The sequence below is a fragment of the Octopus sinensis genome, linkage group LG5, assembly GCF_006345805.1.
Source record: "Octopus sinensis linkage group LG5, ASM634580v1, whole genome shotgun sequence".
Taxonomy (NCBI): domain Eukaryota; kingdom Metazoa; phylum Mollusca; class Cephalopoda; order Octopoda; family Octopodidae; genus Octopus; species Octopus sinensis.
Genome location: NC_043001.1, coordinates 102,299,540 through 102,320,334, shown reverse-complemented (window position 1 = coordinate 102,320,334; position 20,795 = coordinate 102,299,540). Strand labels below are relative to the sequence as shown.

General features: G+C 40.2%; 1 protein-coding gene across 1 annotated transcript in view; it reads left to right on the top strand.

Annotated features, from left to right (window-relative positions):
- LOC115212233 (serine/threonine-protein kinase greatwall-like) overlaps positions 1-20,795 on the top strand; it is a 788,337-nt gene that overhangs the window by 693,955 nt on the left and 73,587 nt on the right. The window contains exon 14 of the mRNA XM_036502979.1: positions 8,804-8,905. Within this exon, the coding sequence (XP_036358872.1) occupies positions 8,804-8,905 (102 nt within the window). The remainder of the gene's footprint in view (positions 1-8,803; positions 8,906-20,795) is intronic.

The window sequence follows — 20,795 nt, the reverse complement described above, 5'->3', positions numbered from 1 at the left end:
TCAACCACATAGTTCTGGGTTCAGTCCCACTATATTGCACCTTAGCAAGTCTTTTCTTCTACAGCCTCAAGACTGCCAAAGCTTTGTGAGTGGATTTGGTAGTGAAATACTGTAAAAAGCCTGTTGTGTGTGTGTGTGTGTGTTTGTGTGTGTGTGTGTGTGAATGCATATGTTTGTGATAGTCCCCCCCCCCATGACCACCACTTGACAACCAGTGTTGGTGTGTTTACATCCCTGTAACATAGCAGTTCACTAAAGGAGACTGATAGAATAGGTACCAGGCTTTAAACTAAAGAAAGTACCAGAATTGTTTCATTCAACTAAAGATTTTTGAATGCGGTGCCCCAGTATGGCCACAGTCTAATGACTGAAACAAACAAGTAAAAGGTAAAAGACAAGGCTCTGCATTTGGTGAAATGATTCTGTAAATGTTTGTAGAAGAAAAATAATTGAATTTGCTGTAAAGAGTGGAAAATCGAACATTTTGAATACTTGTCTCTTTTTCAAAGAGAAAGAATGACTGGGTTTGATGGGTTGTAGTGGAGTGTAGCTTGAAGAAAGATGATTGAGTTGACAAATTGTGGTTTAGATTTTAGCTTTAACATCAAATTAAAAGTAGCTCACTCCACTTTTGCATTTGTCTGTCAAGTTTAACGATCTGATCACAACCCCTTATATCAAATTGAACAGAGGTGACATAGTTCCTCATATCTTCGGTCAATCTTTGATTCCATCAAGGATTAAATGCAAGGACACATTTTAATTGCATCACACCGGTAGATTAAATTGACATTCTGTTATACGGCCAAAGATATGTCCTGATAAGCCAATAAGTGGTTTTAAAAGGAGGAGGAGGAGGAAGAGGAGATCAAACTTTCAAAGTTGCTGGAGGAATAGGAATGGCAGTAGACCCCTTTATGTAATTATGGCATAATTGTATTGAATGGCATCCAAGTGATGAGTCTTTTCATCAGATTTTACTTTTATCTGGTTCCATAAAATATCTGAAACCAACTTCAGTTTGTTATTGTGGATATTTCTGTGTTCCACTTTGTGTTTTTTTCTTGTGTTTCATTCTAAATTCAGTGAGTTTTCTTCAAAGGTTTACTGGAATTGTCTTTGATTGATTATTTTTAAGTGACTAGAAATATTACAGAAAGCTTATCAAAATGTTACTTGTAGACTGATGATGGTTATGAAAGTTGCAACTCAATTAACAAGACTTCTCAAGGATTTTATTAACACAGTAATTATTATCATGGATGAGTCAGGTTTGTTTTATCGGTTTTTATGCTTTAGATGGCTAGAATGGCTCTTCTTTGAAGGAAATGCTTCAGGTTCGACACAGTCTCAGACCAAATCACTTGTGAGATTTATTTACACTGTTTCTAATTCCCCATAAAATGATTTTTTTTTAAGGAAAATTTTCCTACTAAATCTTTCTAAATTGTTGAAGTAATGATTTCTAATATTGTCTCTGTTTTGGTTTCATGCCAAAAGTGTGTGTGTGGGGGGAAGGTATTTTAAAGACTATCCGGCGGGGCTTTTATACTTTTCTTTTAAATAACTTCCTGCTTTAAAATGTCTCTATTCACCAACATAAAACAATCTTATCAGCCCATAATTCTGCAAGCCTTGACCTGCAGATGGTTGGGGTGGTGGGGCTGCAGACTGGTCTTCAGTTGCATCAATCAGACCAGTCTGAGGCGGATGAAGATAGGGAGGTGTGTGGAAATGACAATGGCATGCACACAGCTCCCTCTTCTCTGGCTCACAGAAAAATAAGACTGTTAAAAATACTGGGAAAAGAAAAGTACTTATCCCCCCCACCACACACACACATACAGCTTTGTAATTTACATGTCTAGCCACACGAGTATCTAGACATATAAAAAAACATCATACTCACCTGATTTGAACTAATATCAAGAATATATATATATATATATATATATATATATATATATATAATGATAATGATGATGATATATATGTGGTTGGGAGACATAGCATATATATATATGTGTGTGTGTGTGTGTGTTCTATGTCTTCCAACCATATATCATCTTCATCATCATTTAATGTCCATTGCCCATGCTGGCATGGGTTGGACAAGTTTGACCAGAGCTGCACCAGACTCCATTCTGATTTGGCATGATTTCTGTGGCTGGATGGCCTTCCTAATGCCATTTATCATTTATATATACTCTATCACTCTCTCTCTCTCTATATATATATATATATAACATGAGGGGTTTAGTTTACTGCTGAGCTAAACCAATAGGTACACTGCATAAGCGCGTAAGCCTCAGCTCTGGTACCTCTGTATGTGTGTGTGTATGTATATATATATAAAAGGGTAAAGACCCCCTTCGGTCATGAATGACCATGGGATTGCACCTAGAAAGTTACCCTCCTAGACACAAGTCCGGGCAAGGTTGTTTATGGAAGACCAGCAGTCGCCCATGCATACCAGCCTCCCCTCTCCACGCCACCAGTGTTATCCAAGGGAAAGACAAAGGTCGATACAGCTTGGCACCTGTGACGTCGCAACTCATTTCTACAGCTGAGTGAACTGGAGCAACGTGAAAATAAAGTGCTTTGCTCAAGAACACAACACGCAGCCTGGACCGGGATTCGAGCTCACAAAGTCGCGATCGTAAGCTCGACGCTCTAACCACTGAGCCATGCGCCTTCATATATATATATATATATATGATGGGCTTCTTTCAGTTTCTGTTTACCATTTGTATGGCTTTGGTAGAAGGCAAACTGCCTTAGGTTCCATACAGTGAGGTTGAATCTGGACCCTTTTGGGAAGCAAACTACTTACCACATTGCCTCTCCTGCACCTATAAACAATATTTACCCAAAGCCCTCAGATTTGATACAAAGGCCAGGTTTCACATTCTCTACATCTCTTCCTTTACTACCACAACAAACTTTCCTCATCTGCACTTATTAACCCCCAACTCGGACAAGCCAAACACCTCTCACTTCTTATCATTGCCCTTCTCTGCTTCACTTCTATGCCATCGTCCTCCACTAAAGTATTTTTCTAATCCTTCTCAGATCTGCAACCCTTCAGAATACCCTCCCCGCTCACCCTTTTCCAACAGCTATTTATTTACAGAACTTCAATCATCAGCAGCTTATATTTCCCACCAATCTCGGAGGTTCTGCACCAGTCATGTGAATCTTCTCAGTATTTTCATTGAATTAATAAATTGAAAACTGCACAGGTTTTGAATTATTCTCTCACAAAATTAATAAACTAGAGATGCTAACTAAGTAACTTGGGTTGTTCATTACCAAGTACCTTTCTTGTGGTACCTCCCTAATTTAATATATTTCATTTAATCAGTAACACTTCATTATTGTAGTCACTGCACTGAATATCTTTAGCTGAGATTTTTCTACAGGTGCAAGTGTAGCTGTGTGGTAAGAAGCTTGTTTCCCAACTACACCATTCTGAGTTCAGCCCTGCTGCATGGCATCATGGGCAAGTGGATTTGGTAGATGAAAACTGAAAGCAGTTCAGCTTATATAGATTCAGATGAATATGGTACTTTAGAATGAAATCAACCTCTCTGTCTATATATCTACCCTCTTTGTAATGTTGGCAAATGAAATAGGGATAAGAATGTGCATTGTCCGTTTGATTGGAAAATTCTATAAGTGGCTGAAGGTTGCTCGACATTTTAAAACTGATGTAATACTTACAGTGTTTACTAAAATGAAGTAGCATGAAACAATTGTACTACTCTACCTTGGATATACTTGTTTCTTATTTTGAGTATGTATGTATATATATATATATATATATATATATATATATATGAGTGTTTGTCCCTACTACCACAAGACAATTGGTGTTGGTGTGTTTAAATCCCTGTAACTTGGCAGTTCACCAAAAGAGACTGATAAAATAATTAACAGTCTTAAAGACAAAGATAAGTACTGGGTTGATTCATTTGACTAAAAATTCTTCAAGATGGTGCTCCAGCATGACCACTGTCTAATGACCGAAGCAAGTAGAAAATAAAAGATGTATCAATCGATGCCTGTGTGTAGGTCATCCAATCCACTCGGTTAATACTTTGATCAGGTGAGCTGAGAGCATCTACATCATCATCGTTTAACATCCGCTTTCCATGCTAGCGTGGGTTGGACGATTTGACTGAGGACTGGTGAACCAGATGGCTGCACCAGGCTCCGATCTGATCTGGCAGAGTTTCTACAGCTGGATGCCCTTCCTAACACCAACCACTCCAAGAGTGTAGTGGGTGCTTTTAAAGTGCCACCGGCACAAGGGCCAGTCTGGCTGTACTGGCAACAGCCACGCTCGAAAATGGTGTTTTTTATGTGCCACCTGCACAGGAGTCAGTCCAGCAGCACTGGCAACGACCTTGCTCGAATGCTTTGTTCACGTGCCACCAGCAGAAGTGCCAGAGAGGCGATGCTGACAACGATCGTGCTCAAATGGTGCCAGACAGCTGCTCTGGCAGTGATCCCGCTTGGATGGAGCTGTTAGTGCTCCACTGGCATGGGTGCCAGTCATCGAATGTGGTTCAATTTCGATTTCAATATGCATAATTTCGTATGCGTAAAACCCAAAGACAAAGAGTAAGCAAAAAAAAAAAAACTTAGAGTCCAAGAGAAACTAAAACGTTGTTGACATATAACTTATCAAAATAACAACATTTATGTAAAACCAACCTTGGTTGGCATCATTTTTGTCTCGGGAGACAATGGAGTTGCGCATAAAGTAGTCTAGTCCGGCTTTTACATTTCATGTCCTGATACATTTCCTGCTGTGGCTGTGTAGTCCTATCCTGGACAAACACTCCCTCTGGCAGGTACCGCAAATGTAGCGAAGACTGTTCCTGGCTGGTTGTAATGCCATAGTTTCTTGTTGACGTCTCTTCTTTTCTTTCCATTTCTCCTCGCTCTCTCTGTCACTCCTTTGTATTCCCTCTTTTACGGTACGTCGCCATTCTCCACGGTTGCCGGCAGCTGCCTCCCAACCGCTAATATTGATGTTGCAGGCCTTCATGTCCCTTTTGCAAACATCCTTGTAACGTAAGATCGGTCTACCCACAGACCTAGTACCCCTAGCAAGCTCTCCGTAGAGTATGTCCTTGGGGATTCTGCCATCTTTCATACGGCTAACATGCCCAAGCCATCTGATACGTCTTTGTGTGAGGAGTGCAAACATGCTTGGTATTCCTGCTTGCCTGAGGACATCTTTGTTGGAGATATGATTCTGCCATTTGATGCGGAGGATTTTTCAGAAGCAGCGCAGGTGAAAGATGTTTAGGCGACGCTCTTGGCGTGTGTATAGCGTCCAAGTCTCACTTCTATACAGTAGAGTGCTGAGTACACATGCCTGGTAGATCTTCATTTTCGTGGTCTTGGTCAGCTTCTTGCTGTCCCAAGCCCGTTTGGAGAGTTGGGCCATCGCAGCAGCTGCTTTGCCAATGTGTATATTGAGCTCAGCGTCAAGGGATAGGTTGTAGGTGATGGTAGAGCCCAGATAGGTAAACTTCTCCACCTCTTCTAATCTGTGGTCTCCAATATGTATGTTTGGGATGTCCGATGTAGCCTGACCCATGATGTTGGTCTTCTTAAGGCTGATAGCTAAGCCAAAGTCGTTACATGCTTGCTCAAAACAGTTAATGAGCCTTTGGAGGGCTTCTTCTGTGTGTGATACCATAGCAGCATCATCAGCAAATAACATCTCCTTGATCAGGACGTTTCTGATTTTGGTCTTGGCACGCAGGCGCAAGAGATTGAACAGTTTCCCGTCACTTCTACTGTGCAGAAACACTCCATCATCTGATGTCTGAAAGGCATGTGAAAGTAAGAGCGAGAAGAAGATGCCAAACAATGTAGGAGCGAGGACACAACCTTGCTTTACCCCTTTTTTTATTTGGAAGGCGGCTGATGTTGAGCCGTCGTGCTGTATGGTGCCCTGCATGTCATCATGGAAAGACTTGATGATCCTCAGCAGCTTTGGTGGACATCCGATTTTTTGGAGCAGGATGAACAGGCCTGTTCTGCTTACCGAGTCAAAAGCCTTTGTTAGATCAATGAAGGCCATATATAATGGCATTTTCTGCTCTCTGGACTTCTCCTGAAGTTGGCGTATGGAGAATATCATATCGATAGTTGATCTGCTTCTTCTAAAGCCACACTGCAATTCCGGATAGATTCGAGAAGCAAGTAGTTGTAGCCTGGCCAGGATAACACGGGCAAAGGTCTTTCCATGGTAATTGTTACAATCACCACGGTCACCTTTGTTTTTGTAAAGCGTAATGATGTTAGCATCCCGCATATCCTGAGGGACTGTACCCTCTTCCCAGCACTGACACAGAAGCTCATGAAGGTGCCGAAGCAGGATGGTGTTTTTGCCAGCTTTGATGATCTCTGAGGGGATGCCGTCTTTTCCCGGAGCCTTATTTCTTGCTAGGAAGTCAACAGCCTTGGTGAGCTCTGCTATAGATGGCGGACTGTCAAGTTCGCACATGACTGGCAAGATCTTGACACTCTCGACTGCAGCCTCAGCCACTGTAGTCTCCCGTGAGTAGAGATCCTGGTAGTGCTCCACCCATCTATCCATTTGCTTGCCTTGATCCCTGATGAGATCTCCAGTAGTTGATTTCAGAGGGGCTGACTTGGTTGCGGATGAACCGAGGGCCTTCTTCAAACCGGCATACATCCCACAGGTGTCGCCCCTGACAGCAGCTGACTGGATACTCTGACAGATTTCCTGCCAATACCTATTTGCACAGCGTCTGGCTGTCAGTTGAGTTTTATTTCGTGCCTTTCTGAGTTCTTCGAGTGACTTTGTAGAAGAGTCACTCTTGTATTGCATCAGAGCTGCACGCTTTGCTTCGATAACTGGCTCCAGTTCTGAGAGCCCAGCATTGAACCAATCTGAGTTTTGCCTTTCTCTCATGCCAAAAGTATCTATTGATATCGTATACAAGGGTTCCCTGATATAGTTCCACCTACTTTCAGCAGAGGAGGTTGGGCAGCTACTGAGGGCAACCTTGATAGAAGCAGCAAAACATTTTCGCAGTGTAGGGTCCGAGGTTCTGGCGGTGTTGATGCGTGGTCGGCCCACTTTCTTGGAGCGATGGACTTTTTTAGGCAGAATCCTCACCCTACTTCTAATTAGTGAGTGGTCTGTGTCACAATCCGCGCTGTGGTAACTGCGGGTCAATAGAGTAGAATTCAGAAAGGATCTCCGTGTAATGATGAGATCCAGCTGATGCCAGTGGTGAGATCTTGGATGTCTCCAGGATGCCTTGTGGGATGGCTTGTTGGTAAAGAATGTGTTTGTAATGCACGGGTTGTGGTATGTGCAGAATTCGAGTAGTCTCTGACCATTGTCATTCATGTTGCCAATACCAAAGTGTCCAACACAAATGGGCCACGAATCATGGTCAGATCCCACGCGAGCGTTAAAATCCCCTAGAAGGTAGATATTTTCAGTCGTTGGTATATTTTCTATGACACAGTTGAGATCTTTGTAGAACTGGTCCTTGGTCTCCTCTGAGCTGTAGAGAGTGGGAGCATAGATGCTGAGTAGATGTACTGAGCCAGAAGAAGTCGAGAGGCGCAGTGAGAGGATGGTGGATCTATTGAGGAGAATAGTGAGTTTCTCACTGCAAAGCCAACGCCATGTTGACGAGGTTCTTCTGGATCGCTTCCCTGCCAAAAGAAGGTGAAATCCTGCTCTTTGAGTTTGCTGTTTGAGGGAAGTCTTGTCTCCTGCAGCCCAGCAATATCTATGTTGAGCCTCTTTAGTTCACAGTCAATGATGGCCGTTTTCCTTGTGTCTTCAATCCTGAGTAGATCATTAGATATTCCGGCACACATGGTCCTGATATTCCAGCTTGCCAACCGCAGAACTGGTGTTTTCTTGACTTTTAGTTGTTTGCCTGGTGCAGGGGTTGCAGGCCACTTTTCAAGTCATACTCTTAGCTCCAAGCACCCAATGGAGCAGGCGGCCTGTGGTGGGTCAGCACCTTATTAACTGGGGGCTGCCCAGCTTGAGGTGGGCAGTAGCTAACCAATAGGACACGGAGGTCCCTCCCACCGTCAGAGGTAACCCGTAGCACCCATATTTTACACCAATCTGAATGGACTTATCACTCGTGACTGTTACCTCCCGTGTTGTTTCTGCAGCTTTTTACAGCAGCACTGAAGTGTCCTCTCCAGTTTTGCGCAGGCCTGGGCTATAGATAAGAAAGTCCTGGGTAGCCCAATCGTCAGGTTTCCTCTCTCGACCTTGCTGATGTAGTCCAAAGGAGTGCAGTGCATTACGTTTGGCACCAGCTTGGTTGCAGGAGCTGCCGGAAGAGTGTCGAGTCGAACACTAGACCACCTTCGTGGCTCCACTCCGGATTTCTTTGAAGGTTGCCTCCTTTCCGTAACCCTGGATAGGGCCCCATACCGGGTACTGTCAGCCGGAGCCAGCTGAGCCCGGAACTCGTGTCAGGCAGAGTCGTCACTCCCTGAAGAAGTAGTGAAGAAGTTCGCTACCCACTACCTTTTTAGGCAAAACCAACCTTATTAGGCAATGAATCAGTGCTTGAGGAAATTAGCGAAGAAATGTTTCTTAGTAATCAACTATGGACTAATTACACCTTATGGCTGCCCATCTTAGAGAGTAATTGATTTTGCAATGGGAAATTTTTTTTAATGCAAAATGTTTATTTTAATTTTTTATATTTATTCAGACTTTATTTTATTTTTTTTGTAATTATTGTTGGTTTATTGGACTTATTTTCAGATATTCCTTGGCCTGAAGGAGATGAGGTATTATCAGAAGAAGCCTGTGCTGCCATTCAGAGCCTTTTAACCATGAATCCTGATAAAAGACCTCGAGCAATTGGTGCGTAAAAACTGGTGTTAATTGCAGTTATATTTGGTGCTGAATTTTTTTGCCTTGATTGCATGTTGCCTTCCTGTTGTTGTTTTCTTTCAGCTGCCTCTCACTTCCATCTTGATTTTATGAAATGTCAGTTTGTGAAAATTATTATGGTTCTGCATTATAACTAATATCATTTCTTTAAATCAATGTGGAACCCTGGTTTTATAAGAGCAGTAAATGGGAAACTGTTCAGTGTTGTCGCCTTTGTCAAGTGTGTGTGCATGAGGCTTCAAGTAGCCCTACACTGGGGAGTCAGAATTAAATATGGATCATGGACTTGCCATCAAGTTATTATCACTTTGCAATGGTGTTTGCCATCCACCCTCTCTCTCTCTCTCTCTCTCTCTCTCTCTCTCCTCTCTCTCTCTCTCTCTCTCTCTCTCTCAATTACGATATGTTTGTGTCTACTTGTGCATGTGTCTATATAAGAGTAAACATTCAAATGTGCTTTCACATTTAACACACACACACACCACACACACACATGCAAGTATCTCAGTCAATGACCAAGAAGATTATTACTCAATAAGGTATGTAATACATTTTGCGAAACAATTCTTTATAGGTGCAGGCATGCCTGTTTGGTAAGAAGCTTCCCTCCCAACCATATGGATCCAGGTTCAGTCCTTGGGCAAGTATCTTCTACTCTAGCCTTGGGCCAACTAAATCTTTGTGTGTGGATTTGGTACACAGAAACTGAAAGAAACCCGTCATATATCTGTGTGTATATGTATATATTTGTCTGTATATGTATTCAGCTGTGTGTATATGTATACATCTGTGTATATGTGTATATATCTGTGTGTATATGTAAATATCTGTGTGTATATGTATATATCTATGTGTATATGTATATATCTGTGTGTCACACTCCAGGAGGAGAAACTAGAAGTAGTTGATAACTTCCGCTACCTAAGTGATCAAGTTAATAGTGGGGATAGATGCTCAGAGAATGTTACCACAAGAATAAGAATAGCCTGGGTAAAGTTTAGAAAGCTTCTACCCCTACTGGTGACAAAAGGCCTCTCACTCAGAGAGAAAGGTAGATTGTACAATGCATGTGTGCGAACTGCCATGCTTCATGGCAGTGAAACATGGGCCGTGACTGCAGAAGACATGTGCAGGCTCAAAAGAAATTAAGCTAGCATGATCTGCTGGATGTGTAATGTCAGTGTACACACACGACAAAGTGTAAGCGCCCCGAGAGAAATGTTGGACATAAGAAGCATCAGATGTGGCATGCAAGAGAGATGTTTGCACTGGTATGGTCATGTACTATGGATGGATGAGGAGAGATGTGTGAAGAAGTGCCACTCCCAAACAGTTGAAGGAATTCGGGGTAGAGGTAGACCCAGGAAGACATGGGATGAGGTGGTCAAGCATACCTTCGAATGTTGGGCCTCACAGAAGCAATGACGAAAGACCAAGATCTCTGGAGATATGCTGTGACTGTGAAAACCTGACAAATAAAGTGAGTTCACGGTCATATCCTACACCAGTTTCGCATAACCAGCCCCAGCCTATTCAAAAGTACCGTGGATTGTAGGGTGACCTGCTGTGCTTGACGAGACCTATTGAGTCAAGTACATCAAAATAAAAATCAAATGGAAGTTGTAGTTGTGATACCCATGCCAGTGGCACGTAAAAAGCACCATCAGAACATGGCCGATGCCAGCACCGCCTTGACTGGCTTCCATGCTGGTGCACATAAAAAGCACCAACTGATCATGGCCATTGCCAGCCTTCTCTGGCCCCTGTGCTGGTGGCATGTAAAAAGCACCCATTACACTCTTGGAGTGGTTGGCGTTAGGAAGGGCATCCAGCTGTAGAAACACTGCCAGACCAGACTGGAGCCTGGTGCAGCCTCCTGGCTTCCCAAACCCTGGTTGAACCATCCAACCCATGCTAGCATGGAAAACGGATGTTAAACAATCATGATGTATATGTATATATCTGTGTGTCTATGTATTTAGCTGTGTATATATGTATATATCTGTGTGTATGCCCTTGTGCTTGTGTTTGTCCTCTGCATTGCTTGCCAACAGATATTGGTGTGCTTATCTCTCCAAACTTAGCAGTTTGTAAAAGGAGACCAATAGAACAAGTACCAGGTTGAAAAATTCTTCGAGGCAGTGCTATAGCATGGCCACAGTCTAATGACTGAAATAAATGGCTCAGCTGATAGTTTAGAAAGATTTCACAATCTTTATGTCTGATATTATCTCCACTGATTTTGTTAGTACCTTGAACGATTTAGATTTATTTTATGATTTTATGAACAAGGATTTTCTGAGAAAATGTAAATCAGCTTTGGTTATTAGTAATAATAATAATGATGTCATTATGAATAAAATATAGAAGTTTAGTAAAATTAGTGTAAAACTAAAGTAGACACAGGCATGACATATAAGTACAGGCGTGGCTGTGTCATAAGAAGCTTGTTTCTCGAACATATGGTTCTGTGTTCAGTCCCACTGTGTGGCACCTTGGGCAAGTGTCCTCTACTGTTGCCCTAGGCTGACCAAAACCTTGTGAGGGGATTTCGTTGATGGAAACTGAAAGAAGCCCGTTGCATAAAATATGTATACATTTTTGTGTGTGTGTGTGTGTGTGTATGTATATATATATATATATATATATATCTGTGTGTGTGTCTTTGTGTTTGTCCCCACTCCACTGTTTGACAGTGATATTGTTTGTGTCCCCAGTTTGGCAAAAGTGACCAATAGAATAAGTCTTGGGGTCTATTTCTTCGACTAGAACCCTTTAAATCAGTGCTCCAGCATGGCCACAGTCAAATTATTGAAACAAGTAGAAGATAGGGCCAATTGAAGAAAATTTTTAGGGGACCCACAAGGCTACCTCTAGCCCGAGCTGGTAAAATGGCCTTAAAACACGTGTTGCTCTTTTTTCATTCAAAATTTGAAAATGTAGATCAAGAACTTTCTTAAACCTTTTAACGTTTAAACCAGTCATATCCAGCCTAAATATTCCACTAGTTTTATGTTCAAACCAGCCAGATCCTGTCTTTCGCACCTACCCTATAATGTCATTCCCAAAATATGCAACTACACTATTGGAACCCCCTACACTCTCAGAGTGATTGGCATTAGGAAGGGCATCCAGCTGCAGAAACCTTGACAAATCAGACTGGAGCCTGGTGCAGCTTCCTGGCTTGCCAGTCCTCAGTCAAACCATACAACCCATGCCAGCCTGGAAAGTGGACATTAAACAATGATGATGATTGATGATGACATGATCAAAATCTCAAAGCTACAAGATGATGCAGGATTAATTTAAAACCAAGGGAATGAATAAGCATTCTGTTTGACAGAGTAATCTGAATGCCAAAGGACGTTGCATTAGAACTAGTCCTCTCATTTTAACTTTTATTTTGATCAATATATTAACATAGAAAGAATTGTAAAGAAATCGTTTTTTCTTTTTTGTTAAAACAATTTATACAGCAAAAATATGTCCCAAATGTTTCAAATTAGCATATAATAATTATAAAGAAGTATAATGCAATACAAACTCCATAAAAATGTAGATAAATAACTGAACTTCTTTCTAATTCAATATGATGATGATGTCTGTGTGTGTGTGTGTGTGTGTACACACACGCACATACACATTGTCAGTACAAGTGGATGATTTTGCTTGAAATTCACTTGGTTATTGTGCTGAGAAGAAATTGATATAATAATAAATATTGTATTTCACAGATAGGATTTTAATTAATATAAATTTGGACAATTATTAATTTACTAATTAAAAAGCAATGAGTTAAGTTTACTTTAACAGTAGTATCTTCATTGTTTTGTTTTTAATTTAAATAATACAGAAGGTGAGGTAGGAAGAGTGTTGTCTAATGATTATCATATATTAATATCTTTAACTATAGATTAAATATTTTAATCATCAATTAAGTCATGTCAGATCTCTTTATTTTACCTTCTTTGTCTCTTTCTTTTCTCTTTGTTTTTTGCTCATCTATTCTCAATGTCTTCCTTTCATTGATCTCTCTCACGCTGGATATTTATTTAGTCCTATAAAAGTCAACACAGGTCTTCCCTTATATGGTAAAGTAGGCATAAATGGTTCTTGTTATTTTGTTAGCGGTGTTTTTTATTTGCATTTTTGTTTTTTTCTCTAGTTTTTTTGTTTTTTTTCAAAGTTGATTTATATAAACATTGTGCATCAGCAGCGTTTAACATCCGTGTGTTATGCTTGTATCGGTTGGACAGTTTTAACAGGATCCAGTGGACCCATCTTGTTCGAGTGTCTGCTTTGGCAGGGTTTCTATTGTCGGATGCCACTTTTTAGCATTCGTTGCTGAAGTTGCGATGCAGCTGACAAGGCTATGGACCAAGGTAAAGGTTGGCTTGATGCTTGGAGAGAAGGAGTTAAAGTGTGAGAGAAGGGGCCAGAGTCTGTTTTTTCGTTTCTTTTGCGGAGCTGCACAGGCATAAATAGTGGTGATGAGATTAGTAGTGGTCCCTTAATGTACAAAATGAGTAGAAGAGGAGCCAAAAATGTGGATTCAGAGTTTGCAAAAGTGTATGGGAGAGCAAGGAATTGGAGAAGAGAGAGGATGTAGGCCACAACCGTAGGGTAGGGTTGAAGGGTGGATAAGGGGTGGAAGATGACCAATGATGCATGTAGAAGAGAGCGAAGGAGAGCAGCAGGATGGTAATGATGATAGAGTTGATGGGGAAAGGATGAGAGAGAGAGAGAGAGAGAGAGATGGCATGACGTTGGGTTGGCTGCAGGAGAGATAATTTGGCGGTTCAGTGTGGTGTAGACATAAATGATCAATGTAATGTGTTCATGGAGAGAGCAATATTAATGGTTAAAGCATGGTTGTGAATTGAGATGGTTTTGTGTTACAAGAAAAGTAACAAGTTAGCAAGGGAGAGCTGCAGTACAAGAGAGATGATACTGGAGAGGGAGATGATCTGAGTAGGTTAGGTCAGTGCCCATTTGTTTATCATCATCATCATCTTCATCGTTGTTTAACATCTGTTGTCCATGCTGGCATGGGTTGGATGATTTGACCAGGGCTGGTGCAGCCACTCAGCTTACCACCCCTGATCAAACTGTCCAACCCATGTCAGCATAGACAATGGACATTAATTAATGATGATACACACACAGTGTTTCCAGAACTCAGTTGCACCAAACTAGGTGGACTTTCTCAAGATCTGTGTATCAGTCATCTTGGCCCTTTATCATCTCTTAGTCTCTTTGGTCCTTTATCATCTCTTAGTCCCTTAATCTCTTAGTCATCTTGGCCCTTTATCATCTCTTTATCCTGAGGTCAGGCTTCACCACATTTAGTCCTTTGCACTTCTTTCCAGCTGTCCTCATCCCTACACATCGCATGTCCATTCCAGAGCAGTGTGATATGAACCTGATGTTGAGTTAGAAACTCAAAGCATTTGATCTATTGTAGGGCCAAGATTGCTATATCGACCTTGGATACTTACATGCATGCATGTAGGTGTGGGTGTTTGCACACGCTCACCCCCCACCCATGCACACAACACACCGACATTAATGCTAGGCATTAATATAGCCAGACAGGTTTGACAGTAACACTTGTTTACAACTATGACACAATGTCAAGACAAGGACAGACAGACGGACATACATATAACAAGCTTCTTTTAGTTTCTGTCTACCAAATCCCATTCACAAGGCTTTGATTAGCCCAGAGTTATACTAGAAAACATTTACCCAGGGTGCTATGCAGTGGGACTGAACCCAGAACCATGTGGTTGGAAAGCAAACTGCTTATCACATAGCCATATATATGTTAATCCTACAGATTAGCTAAAACTAAAATACTAAATAGCCACAGCATGGGCCACAGATTGCCTATAGCAACAGGTAAAGGAGCCGGTGGGGACAGAGAAGCAGATGAGTCCTCAGCAGCGGATAGAAGTAAAGAATAGAGAAAAGATAGCAAGAGAGATGGGTTTAGGTACATCAGCTGCACTCAGATGGCTTGTAAGCGGAATAGCTATGAACTAAAGATTGTAGATTAGCATGATTACTCACTGGAGGCAGTAAATAAGTTCTGCTATAAATGTGAGGAATAATAGTTTGTGAAATTTTACTGCTTCAATAAAATGCTCTACTTTCAACTTTGGCTTTGCTGTTTGAATGCTGTTTTCTCCACTTTGTTTTGCACTGGCATACACGTTTATAAAGAGATACAACCATACACAGACACATACGCACATCATTTAGCATCTGTCTGCCATGCTAGTATGGGTTCGATGGTTTGACATTAGTTGGTAAGCCAGAGGGTTGCACGAAGCTCGCAGCCTACTTTGGCGTGGTTTTCACAGTTGGATGCCCTTCCTAACACCAACCACTATACAGAGTGAACTGGGTGATTGTTTTTTTTTTTTTTACATGACACCAGCACTAGCGAGGTTTGCTTTGGCATGGGTTTCATGGTTGGATGCCCTTCCTAATACCAGCCACTATACAGAGTGGACTGGGTACTTTTTACATGGCACCAGAACTGGTGAGGTCACCAAGTAACTTGCAAGACAGAGGTCCCTTGTGAGTATTAAGGGTAGTTAAGGAGGTTGCTTTGTGCCAGGTGAGGAGCGGTTAGAGTATAAAAGACAGGCAGAAGCAGGTGTCTTGTTGCAGAGGAAATACATAGTCACCCCAGTTGAGGGTGGGGAGGGAGGGAGAGAGAGGACAAGAGAGATGGTGGTGATTTGCCAGGGGCATACTCTCAAGGCACAAGGATGTGAATATAAAGGATAGATGAGGATTGCCCAAGGTGAGTGAAAAGGGAGGTCATAGAAGTGCAGAAAGAGGGGAGGGAATGGAATGAGTAGTGAAACATGGGTTTATGGGGGTGGGGAAGTGGGCAACAGAATAGGGCTGCAAGACTGGGGAAAGAGAGATAAGCATAGAGCATGGATAAGAGGAGATTTAGTTTGGTTTATTGGTGTCGGGTACGTGTATTTGTGACAGGTGTGTGGAATACACAGCACTTCCAGAACTCAGTTTTGCTGAGGTGGGCAGGTCTTCTGAAGAACCTCATATCACCAGACACTGTCAGCTCCTATGTGACGCCCAGCATCTTGAGATTGGCCCTCACTACTGCAACCCAGGTCACCCTTGCTCTCCCTCTTCAACAGGTGCTATCCACTTCAAGTGATCAGCACTTCTTTATACAGTTGCTTTCATTCATATGCGTCACATGTCCAAACTGTTACAGCCACCTTTATTGCATGCTTCATCTGATTCCTCTCCTGCTCAACTTTACTCTCTCAATACATTTGCTCTTTGTCACACATGCACACTGATGTTGCACATCCATTAAAGTGTACTGGCTTTACTCCTCTCTAGTTTGCACTTGCCATCTGCATTTAGGGCTCACTACCATGGAGCAAAGCTGTTCATACAGACGCATCATACAATCTGCCTTTCACTCTGAGATAGAAGCCTTTTGTTGTCAACAGGGGTACCAGCTCTCTGAAATTCCTCCATTTCATTCTTTTTCTAGCAACACTACTTTCAGAACACCCTCCACCAATGCTAGTTTGGTCACCTAGGTAATAGAAACTATCCACAACCTCAAGGACATATCCTGAACATTTGAGAGAGTCTATTGAAGGAGATGACTAAGGATCAAGATATCTGGCACATTGCTGTACCCAAGAAGACCTGACCACCACAGCAGAATTCATACCAGTGTTTGTGCCACGTAAAAAGTATTCGTGCTAGTGCCACGTTAAAAGCACTGGTGCTGGTGCCACATAAAAAGCACCCAGTACACTCTGTAGAGTGGTAGGCATTAGGAAGTGCATCTAGCCATAGAAACCATGCCAAAAGAAACAATGGAGCCTGGAGTGGCTCTTGACCTTACCAGTTCTACTCAAACCATCTAACCCATACTAGACATGAAATGATGATGACAATAATATATACATGTGTCTGTATGTATCATCTAAACACTACCCGAGAGTTAAAATACATCTTACTGTATTTGTTTATTTGAAGAACAGCTTTGTTTAAAGGCTTGTATTACAAACAACTATTTTAGTTTCCATAGTTTCATGTGAGTTCCTTGCAGTTTGTTTGAATGAGTAACACTCCCAAATCCATCCTTGATATTTCTAGCCCTTCATACTTTGTTCTCAAAAAAAGAAAAAAAACATTCAAATATATACATATTGGTATATATATTGAAGAGCTAGATCTATTAATCTCTCACATTATACTTTATACTTATGTTAAGTGTTCCATTGTATGACCTTCACCAGAAAATGCTGTGTTCAGCAGATTGCCTGCCCATTGTCAATTAAAGCTGTTATATATGTATGTATGTATATATATGTATGTATGTACGTATGTATATATTTATGTATATATATGTATGTATGTATGTATATATCTATATATATATGTATGTATGTGTATATATGTATGTATGTGTATATATGTATGTATGTATGTGTATATATATATATGTATGTGTGTATGTATGTATGTATGTATATATATGTATTTGTATATATATGTATATTATATATATATATATGTATATATATACATATATATATATGTATATATATATATGTATATATATATATGATATATATATATATATGTATATATATATATATATATATGTATATATATATGTGTGTGTGTGTGTAAGTATTAGTTCACCTCTCCTGTAATAAGTATATCGATGTCTTCACATCAAAACAGAAACCTTCTTGTGTCTACGACAGCTTTTGTGCCACTTCAACAGCAAGAGGAGGTTGGAAATATATCTTCATTCATGTAGACTCTTCTCTCAATTAAGAAGTTACATTAGAACTCCACTGTTTGATTTACTCTTAATACCTAAAGTGTTATTACATTGATTTTTGTTAATTCCACACATTTACTACTGCATTAATTGATGACTTGATTCACTCGAAATGGCTTCAGGTTTATGTTCTGTGTCACAGAAGTGTCATTGCAACCTCTTTTCTCTTTTTTTTTCTTGCCAAATTTGCTTGTTTTTGCTTAATCAATCTGTTGTCAAGTATTTATTCATTCTTGCTTTTTCTTCAACTTGTGAGATTAAATTTTCAAGATTAGTTAGTTATTTTCTTAATTATCACAACTTCTTCCATCTTCTTGCATTGATTCCATTTTTGCAGCAACAGCAGACTATCAAAACTGGTTGTGTATTGCTAGCAAGTGTTGTGCTAACAGTTTCCCCCCACCCCCTCCATAATCCAATTTCATGCTTTCTCTCCTAAATTATTGTAGTCACAAGACTGTTTCTTTTGTTCAAAGATTAAATAAAATAAAGCAACATTCTCTTAAGCCAATGTTTTTAGTTCTTTATTACAAGAGAGTTTTGTTAAACATTACAACTTGGTCCCTACTGCCATGATTTATAAGCTAATCACTATCTGTTGATTTACTGTTACAAGTAGGTGGTTTCAGTACAGAACCGAACTAATGCTATAAAATGGTGATTCTAAATGGCTCAGTATTCCTGTCCATTGAATAATATTTTACAAATGCTCCTTCCCCATGTTTCGCTCCACCCACATCATGCTCAAGGTAAAAAGAAAAAAACTCCTGCACACTATTTTAATCAGACTGAAGTTAATTTTGTGCAGTGCTTTTGGTATTTTCTATCTATTGTGCTTCTCATATCCCACCCACCATGTGTCACTTATAGCTATTTGCATGGGCTAGTTTTTCCTTGTGTTAGATTTTTATAGAAATTGCTAGAGAAAGCGAAGACTTATTTAAAGAAATGTTTTTGGACCTTGGTTCTGCTCACAAGATTACGAAGATATTTTGAAAATGTGCTTAGAATATATGTGTTATTCTCTGTTTTAATATTTTATTAGTAAGAAGGCGGTGAGGTGGCAGAAACGTTAGCACGTCGGGCAAAATGCTAAGCCATATTTCATCTGTCTTTACATTCTGAGTTCAAATTCTGCTGAGGTCGACTTTGCCTTTCATCCTTTCAGGGTCGATAAGTTAAGTACCAGTTGCATACTGGGGTCAATCTAATTGACTGGCCCCCTCCCCAAAAAATTTCGGGCCTTGTGCCTAGAGTAGAATAGAATATTTTATTAGTAAGAAGAATCCTGATTACTCTAAACTCTCAGCACATTCTTGATATTCTACTGTTTCCTTGTAAATTCATAATACTCATAAGGGGTGGTCACTACCCAGGTTAGGAACCACTGATGTAGAATAACTATTATTATCCTTATCATCATTTTTTTTTCTTACTTATTGTCTTTTTTTCCTCATGATCCGCTGAAATGTTTTATAGTTTCAGCTCTAGTTTACTCCATTCCTATGTTTGTTATTTCTCTCAAAGACTTGTGATAACCTATATCTTATGGATGTAACAGGTATATAAAGACGTGTGTGTGCATGTGTTTATATCTACATACATGTGTGTGTGTGTCCATCATTTAATGTCTATTTCCCACAATTATTTGAGGCAGATTTTCCACAGCTGGATGCCCTTCCTGTTGTCAAACCTCACCTGTTTCCAAGAAAGGTAATATTACCCCAAGGTTGGACAAGATTCCAGTGAGTATTGGAAATGAATATTACTGCTTGTATAACAGTGGCACTCATTTACAACTACCACACAATCCCAACAGACACTCAATGCCTGTCGAGGCAGCAACATGCATATTCACCAGTGTCCTCTTGATGTTTGAAAAAGAAACACTGTATTTCCCGTAATGGCATGTTCATTCAGCAGAGTTCTGTTTTTCTTTTATTTGTTTCAGTCATGAGACTGTGGCCATGCTGGGGCAGTGCCTTTAGTCAAATGACTCAACCCCAAGACATTTTCTTTTTTTTTGTTTTGTTTTAAGCCTCGTGCTTATTCTGTTGATCATTTTTTGCTAATCCAAGCATAACACCGGTTGACAAGCAGTGACACGGGACAAAGACACACGTGTGCATGCACACACATATTCATGACAGGTTTCTTTCACCTTCTGTTTACCAAATCCACTCACACAGCTTTGATTGACCCAGGGCTACAGTAGAAGACATTTGTCCATGGTGTCATACAGTGGGACTGAGCCCAGGACCTGTGGTTAGGAAGCAAACTTCTTACCACACAGCCACACTTGCACTTGTTGCTGAATCATTGAGATTATCTCCCTATTTCATTTGGAGTTGTTGTAAAAGCCATTAGGTATTTGTTTGCTTTCTTTTGAAGCAAATAGTTTCATTTAATCAATAACTTGTCTTGTATAGTATTCCATACACCTTTCCTCATCATCTAAATTCATTCAACTGGCTACTGGGAGTTGTTTCTCTTAGCTCCTTAGCTTATTTACACACACATGTATAAATAAATAAATATATACATACATACACATACATACATACATACATACATACATACATACATACATACATACATACATACATACATACATACATACATACATACATACATACATACATACATACATGTATGTATGTATATATGTGTGTTGTGTGTGCAATGTAAATTGTATTAGGATAATTGTGTAAAATTTAGCAAAGAAAATGAAAAAAAAAATTGAGAATATGGAAAATTTAATTAAATCTTAAATATGAAACTATTTTTTCTCTTTCTTCTATTCTTCAGCACTGATGAAATGGGCATTAGTTTTATATAAGATCCAACTTATGCTGCATAATTGGATTGCTGAATAAATAAATGCTTCAATCTATTACTGTTAGTTGTAATTCACTAATGCCGTTTCTGTTCAACACCCACTTGTATTGTATTAAAAAAAACAACAACTTCCTTCTCTTCCATCTCCAGTTCATTTAATGC